At 33.8% G+C, this 8,653-nt stretch overlaps 1 protein-coding gene across 1 annotated transcript in view; it reads right to left on the bottom strand.

Annotated features, from left to right (window-relative positions):
• Positions 1 to 2,036: 2,036 nt before the first annotated feature.
• LOC105457274 (G-protein coupled receptor 39-like) overlaps positions 2,037 to 8,653 on the bottom strand; it is an 11,433-nt gene continuing 4,816 nt past the window's right edge. The window contains exons 2-3 of the mRNA XM_011701865.1: positions 3,368 to 3,594; positions 2,037 to 2,750 (exon numbers count right to left, since the gene is read on the bottom strand). Coding sequence (XP_011700167.1) covers positions 2,037 to 2,750; positions 3,368 to 3,594 — 941 coding nt within the window. The remainder of the gene's footprint in view (positions 2,751 to 3,367; positions 3,595 to 8,653) is intronic.

Here is an 8,653-nt window from a genome sequence, read left to right as displayed (position 1 = left end):
ACCAAATATATAACAAGATTCTTACAAAGAATAAATCTTTTTATTTGTATAAAAATAAATTTTTAATTTAACATTTTTGTCATCTTACCCACTACTGGAAGTCATCTTACTCATATAAGGGCAAGATAACGAAATTGACATTTAGATTTTTTTAAGGACATATACGTCAGTCAGTTTAAACTCAAAATTTAAAAGGATTCTAATTTATTTATAATAGTTTGCAATTTTTACAGTTGACAAGTAAAGCTTTAGTAAATCTGAAAAGTGGATCATTATTTTTATGACTCATCACAGAAATTAGGAAAAAATCGACAAATCTTGTGAGATCGTCATCTTACCTCCCTTTCTCCTAATATACAATATTATACACATTCCACAATAACACGAAAGATCTATATCTCTGTAACATGTCGCAGACTTGATAAATCTCTGCAATAAACTCGTCATGCAATCTGTACCAATTTATATATCAGACCAACTGAATTTACCTTACGGCACACTTCCACGAAGAAATAGATTTACAGGTAAGAGAGAGAGAGAGAAAGAGAGCATTTAGATCTTATTTGGAAATTAATGTCGTTGCAACTCGCACACTTAACGACACGCGATGTCAAAACCGTGTACACGCGACGCGTTTTCAAACGCTTGACACGCGAAACCGCGGATTATCCGAAATGATCGCCTCTCTAATTTGATTATATACCTTATATTGCGCGTATATTATATTACACATTCCGCAATATATCCGCTTGAAACAGTGAAATTAACTATTAAAACGGCTTATTTACAGTAGCATAATTACCTAATCATGATACTTGTGTTTTAATGAAGAAATTTGTCATAATTTTTTTGTCGAAAGCAACGAATAAAAAAAAAAGAAATTGGATAAAATTTTAATTGTTCCATTGCTTTTGGAAATAAAATTTTGTTGCACATCGTTTATTATTTATAATCAGTAAATATATATTTTGACGTCAGAGAAGTACGAGAATAAAATTCGAAAAGCGTAACCCACGTAATGCGCGTACTCGTGCTTATTATTCGAATTTTAAAATAAATCGGAAGCAATACAAGAAAATCTCTCTCTAATGATTAATGAGTGGGTGCTTGACGAGAACGCGATTCCGGGTGGATCTACAAGTCGGATCGCAATACGTTATTTGATTAACATATTGAATTATACCACGATACACGATCGCAATATATTTCTGACATGTTTACTCCTTCCGAGATTCCGCGAATTTATACATATTAAATTTTATGCAACCTTTTTGTGTGGCCAGCATCCAACAGTTGTGCAAAATTGCACAAAATTCGTTTGGCGCGAATACGAGAAGTGAACTGTAAATCAACATTTTACAAGATGTTTCCTAGAGATCTCTCTCTACGTTCGTTGTGGACACACATTGGGGGTAGTTGTTGTTAACCTTTAAACCACCACATCCCAAAAAATTACACTAACCACAATGTCAGTCTGACAGACCGCTATTATATTATATGCTCTCGCTAATTTTATAAGTTATGTATAATAAAAATGTGTGTTTTCTGAATATTTGTGATGGAGAAAAAAAACTATGTTTTAATGTAAGGGTTAACAAAAAAATCTCGTATGCAAAAGAAATAAAATATATTTAAATGGTGACAAATAAGAAAATGGTTGACAAGTAACGTTTCAATAGCGGTCTATGAGACCGATATAGTGGTTTAAAGGTTAAATTAATCATGAGACAGAGCTATACAAGCGTCACTTATCTCAGTCTTCTCCGATTCTCCAAAGAAATTCCTCTCCGAAGTTTACAATGATCTTTCAAACTTTCAACATTATTATTGCCGCTATAGTGCAGGTGTCACGCGGCGCGCCTCTCTTCGTCAGGTCACATTGGGTAACGACGATGCATTGCCACCGTCGAGCATGAATAACGATAAAAATTGACGCATATATACATATATATATATGCAAAAGAAAAAAAATCAGTCTTTTCACAGTGATCCCGAATCGCGAGGACAACCGCGCGCGGAACGCGTGGCAGCTCTCTCTACACGGGCCGCTGTTCGCCGCTGTCGCGGATATTCCACATCGTCATCGGCAGCTCCTCGCGGGGATTCCCGGTCGTCTCGTCGTACATGCGATCCAGCTCAGGCACGGTCGTGCCGCCTCGGCGGAACCTGAGCACCTTCAGGCCGGGGAACCACTTCAGGAACCGCCACCACTTCTTCCCGGAGCTGTCCACGCCGGTCACGTTCTGCTGCACGTTCCTGTACTTCGTTCTCCTGATCCACGAGGCCGCGGCAGCCTCGTGATTCCGACGAATCGACCGGTCCCTCGTGTGCTGCGGATGCCCGCCGACGGCCGCCTGCGACGACGACCGCGGATTGCCTCCTCCCTTATTCCTCGGCTGGGTCGTTCCCTCGTTGTTGTTCCTCGTCTCTCGGGCGGCGCGCTCGCTCCGCACGGAGCTCGTCCGGGTCGCGCCGCGCGGCGGCACGCTGGTGGCGCAGGACACCGGTGAACTTTCCGCCGGTCCATTATCTGTCGGCTGACTTTGCACCTCCTCCGCGGAATTCCCCGAGCCCTCCACGCTGTCCGCAATTATCCCGGATCCGCCATCGGTACCCGCTATCCTTGAGCCGTAGGCACCGATCGTCCTTTGCTGGGATCGCGACAGGCTGGAATAGGAGCGTTGCTCGTTACGTGCTGGCAATCCAGGGAGTCTGAAGCTCTTCGATAATGTCTCCTGGAACGGACCAGACTGGATTCATTTATAATGGGTAACAAATGATGTGATTTCGTTGTTTTTATATAGAAACAAGCAAAATGCAGCGATTTATGGAAAGATATGCGAGAGGAGATAAAAAGGATAGAAGAGAAACCTACTGTTTACCTAGAAAATATACAGATTTATGATTTTTAGAAACTATTGTATGTATGCCTGCGCTGTATGCATGGACGTACTCAAGATTTCGGTCGAGGGGGGGGGAAGGAAGAAATTTATTACTTTCAAACAAAACTTGTTAAATATTTAAATTAAAGTCAGTCTTCGAAGATCCTAAAGTATCCTTTTTTAATTACTTCTTCCAATTTCTTTCTTTTCACAATTTGTTTTTTTTGTGCTAAAATTTAAAGAAAAGAGGCAAACGCTCCTCCCCTCCCGCCGCTCTTAACTTTGCGTATGCCCGCGTTTTGTGAGTGCAATATGCTTTAATATGTTCCTCCAATATACCAACACGCTGTTTTCCGTGATGCGCTTTAAACACAAAGAACTTCATTTGTATTTGAATTTGTATTTAAGTTGTTATTATATATATGTAATTTTAAATTATATTTTTTTTTGTTTTTTGTAAAAGACTGGGTTTCTGTTTTGCTTACCATAAACGCCATGCGAAACTTGTTCGACATAATATTATAAAGGATTGGGTTGACCGTCGTGGACATGTAATAGAAAATGCCTGACACATAGGTCATTAGAGAATAAAGAAACTCCATCCCCGGGCCGTTCGATGTCATGTGATCCTCTGTATTAGTGCCGTAAATAGCGACCAATCGTTGCACGTGAAATGGGGCCCAACATATGAAGAAGGCTATTACAACAGCAACTGGAACACAAATATGTGTCAAATAAATAGACGGAAATGTCGTTGTTTAATTAATTCATATTTTTATAATGAATGAATGCAAGCTTCGAAAATATATCATGACACTTGTATAAAAATTTTAAAATATCTGATGTATATCGGATATATGTCTAAATAGATATTTATAAATTAGACATTTTTTTTTATTTTGAAAATCTAGAATTATACGTGTCAAAAGTTTTCTTTGCTTCCAAAAGTTCACTAAAAATTTTGTATAGCTAACATATTTTGTATAGAAGAAAAAATACAAGAACAGCGACTGATAAGATAACACATAATGTGTGAAAATCAAGAAATTAAATAATTATTTAATTAACAAATAAAAAGACATTGTAATCTGAAGACTTTCTTTGGTAGCAACTGTTTCAGTCATTATTTTAAAAAATTATGATATAATCTCATCGGGCAATATAAATCTAATAAGATTATAGATTATATGAAGATTCACAAATGATAACAAAGCGATAAATAAAGGGAGAATCCTCCAAATTTAATTAGAGAAACCGTTTGAGATCGATAATACACAGCGTTGTAATTATTCAGTTTAAATCGTTAATTTTGCTAAACTGATATATAATGATATATACAGGGTATATCTTAAATAACGTCCACTAATTATATAGCGTTATTTCTTGTAAAAAAAAACCGAATCGAAAAGTCCTGAACTTTATTTTCTGCAGTGCACAATGAAGCAATCGTTACTGCAGTAATGGCAGCTTCATTGAGCATTGTAGAAAAAAAATAGTTCACGACTTTTTTACTCAATCTTTTATGAGAAATACCACGCTATAATAATTGGTGAGCGCTATTTAAGAATTTTACTCTTTAATGCTCAATGAAGTAATAATTACAGAAGTAGTAATCGCGTCATTGAACATTGTAGGAAAAAATGATTCAGGACGTTTCAAATCAGTTTTTTTTACAAGAAATAACGCTATATAATTAATGGACATTATTTAAGATACATCCTGTATAGCAATGCATAAATATCACGATATCGCCAAGTTGATATAAAAGTGACACAAGTTCAATTTTTGGTTAAATAATAGGAAACTAATCCTGAAAACTAATATATTTTTTTATAAAAAAAACTACAGACTTGTAACTTTCATAATTTCACTGAGAAAAATGTCCAATGGTTTTGACTGAAAATAACCATTTAAGTCCTTTTCCGATCATTTTTCGATCAGTAAACGGATCGGATACAAAATAATCATTTCCTTTATCGGATGAAATGTGATTTCCGATAAAATGTGAACGGAAAATGACCATGCTTATTTGGAATGTGAATGGAATACTATATGCTTATTTGGTAAAATTTCGTAGGCTAAATGGACAATTAAATCGGATATTGTTGTTAAATTGGATAATTTATTCGATCAATTGTAATGTCCGATTTAGTTATCAGTTTATCCTATGAAATTTTCAAGTCAAATGTGATATCCGATCAGGAAAGCCCCTTTTCTCACAATCACTGCTGTTATCAGTCTTTTACTTGAGTTTGAGGGAGGTGGACGTGTCCCGTTTCGGCTGGAGTATTGCATCATTTTTTGAACTCGACGACGAAACCTGCCGGATGTCTTATCCGTGCATTGTAAGCTTTGGCCAAGTTTATCTCTACTTGAAGGGACCAAGGCCAATGTAGAAAAAAGAAGAAAGTGATCAATATATTTCCGATGGACTAGTTACGGATATTTCTCTTGACATTTCGATCAATATGTTTCCGATGAACTATAGTAATCGGATTTTTGATCCGACCAAGTTAACCGTAAATATCCGTTTGTCATTTTTTAAGAGGATAAGATCTTTTTGAGCGAAAAAAGCTTGAAAATTTTTCTCAGTGTTACCGTCGAAGAGTGGAAATGTCGCTTTTCTTAGGGAAATTTAATACCATAAGTATAAAATTGGTCAGTGATTAATTACTTGTTTTAAATATTAAAAAAGCACCAGTGTTTTTAGTACCAAAATAGGTAATTAATCACAAGCCAATTTATACTTAATGTATTAAATTTTATCAACGCGGCGATGTACAAACGATATATATTATTGCTACGTGTATGTCCTTCGAATCTTTGAAAATAAAGTATCGTCATTATTATTCCTCCAGTATATCACTATTATTATTCTAATTTTTTTTAAATAACATCAGTCGACATAATGTATTTATAATCTCAAACAATTTTTTGAAAACTCACGTTCTAAGTGGCTAACTGACGTCAAGTAGCTAACTAAGATTAATAGTATATTGAATCAAGTGTCACGGCCGGGAGCGTGCGGGCATGTCGAAAAGATTTCCACTGCTTTCATAACGCACTATAAAATCTATAAATATGCACTAAATGCAAACCGACAAATGCCCTATAAATCTTTCACTTTTGACGATAGGAATAAACGTGTAGGATGGCATTGGATAAATTTATTTCGGATAAATTTAATATTTCCACGCGGGGGCAAAGATCTCTCTTTCGCGCGTGAATCGATAACGATAAATAAACCGCGGGACTGTACACGCACGTTCTATTAATATCGCAGTGGAATTAATAACTTGCATTAGATGGGATATGTCGAATTAATGAGATCGCAAAATGTGAAATTTGTGTTGATATATAAAATTCAATTCAATTTATTGCATTACGTTATTACGTAATATCGGCTTGTCCTGAAGCGGAAATCACTAACGTAGGCCACACGCTGTGGCACTTTGAACTACTTCTGTTTTAAGTACGTCGTTATTTAAAGCGAGTGCAGAATGACCGGTGCATTTTCCGTCGCATTATAATGGCTTGTGCATTTTTATGGAGTAAAATATGGATTTTTTTTTACGTAAGTGAGAATATCACGACATCAATTGTTTTATAATTCAATTTTCCGATAAGAATTCATGCATTTAATAATTCAAATCTTTTATTTTTTGTTACAGTTTTCGCATTGTTATTTATTTGCATCACTTGTCGACACGGTTTTTTTTTTGTAAAATACGTTAAATCGTTTGGTAGGTATTACGCGATCGTGTGTATATTAATTGATTTAAAAACAAAAGCATATCCTCGACCATGAGAATATTGCTTGTGTTTACATTATTTTGTCACTTTTTGACATTTTAATTCTTTTATGGACTTTTACAAAGAACTCTATATACCTACATAGAGTTGTTTGTAAAAATAAAAGTGCATTTTATGTTGTGCAGCTTTGAGTTTGATGCATATAGGTCAGCACATTTTCTTGTATTCCGAAAAATATATTTGCTAAAATAATTGCAATTTTCTTTATAAATATACGATATTTCGCGTAAAATGAAATTTGCAGTTATGTCGTATATTTTCTTTAACGTTGCACTGAATTTTGATATATTAATTATGTCAATAATATCAATTATACTGTGGTTTTAATGTCAAAAATTATACGATTTGCTTTGTCACAGAGCAATGCAATTTAGAAAATATATATATGCATACATATACATATATTACAATAACGCCATAAAATTGTATAATAAAAGTTAATAAAATATGCATTTGTTTTGTCGGATTAATGCAATTTAGAAAATATACGTATAATAATAACGCTATGAAAGTGTGACACTTAAGAATTTGAGATTAATTAAAATTAAAAACGTCTTCCTAGCTTGATTTTTTTGATTAAACGAAATGGGTGCAAAATTTTTTTTTGGTGGATTTTGAAAGCGCATAATTGCGCATTACATAAGTTATTCGTTAAATTTCAGTTAATTGAGGGGGCCAGTTAGGCAGATGTGAATTAAAAGTATCATAGTTTATCATCAAAGTAAAAATGGGTATAACTAATTTTAAGTAAACAAAAAATTGTATACAGCATAAATTTGAGAAATACTGATAAAAGACTGACTGTTATATATTTCCGTTGATATATTTATGGAACAAAAACTTTCCTGTAAGCTACACATTTCGTTCTCATTAAAAAGAAGGGAGCTCTATAAAGAACTCCGTATACGAAAGTCACTAAGACCTAAGTTATTAAATTTACGACATCCGCTTGGAATAAAGAAACTGAATGTATGCGAACAATGTGAAAGATTTGTCGTAAATCTCAATACGACGGACGCGGGCCCAATAGATTTGTATTTGCAACTCTTATTTTTTGTGTGGAGATATAGATTAGTTTCAAAGGATAACGAATAAACATGCCTCTCCGAGGAAGGAAACGTCTATTGTGGTCTATGGATTTTTCCGATCTGCGTATTTTCCTTTGCAAATAAATGTTTAGAACTTTGAACCGTTTGATTATCATGCGAAAAGAACTTTATGCGATGAGTGGCGCTTATACATTATTACTTCTATCAGATGTTATTAAATCATATTACTTCTCTCTGCTTGCTGTCCATTATTTCGTGCAAGTATTATTACCGACCGATCGTGTATAATCATGGCATTATGCAACTTTGTAATCTGCAGCTCCTTCAGCTTTTTCTGATTTTTTATATAATAGCTTATTATAAAATAACGAGAGTATAAATACTAACGTTATATACGTTACACGTAAACGTATGTAAAAAAATTAATATATGTTAAAAATAGTATTCCTTTCATAGAAAATAATTCAATTGTACAGAATTTAAATTTATTTTATGAAAATATAAAATGTCACACAATACAGTAATATCGTTTTATAAATAATGTTTTTTACATTAAACTTCTATGAAATTTTTACTATAATAATATGTACTTGTATAATAATACATTTTTATAGAAAAAATTTATAAAAATACAATAATAAATTTTGTATAAATACTAACGTTATATACGTTACATTCATTCGTTACAATTCTGTACAGTTGAATTATTTTCTATGAAAGGAATACTATTTATTAACATATATTAATTTTTTTACATACGTTTATAATGTTACACGTAAACGTATGTAAAAAAATTAATATATGTTAATAAATAGTATTCCTTTCATAGAAAATAATTCAACTGTACAGAATTAAAATTTATTTTATGAAAATATAAAATGTCACACAATACAGTAACTGTCTCTTATA

This window comes from Wasmannia auropunctata, unplaced genomic scaffold (assembly GCF_000956235.1).
Source record: "Wasmannia auropunctata unplaced genomic scaffold, wasmannia.A_1.0 LD335325.1, whole genome shotgun sequence".
Classification (NCBI taxonomy): domain Eukaryota; kingdom Metazoa; phylum Arthropoda; class Insecta; order Hymenoptera; family Formicidae; genus Wasmannia; species Wasmannia auropunctata.
This window is presented reverse-complemented; position numbering and strand designations above follow the sequence as displayed.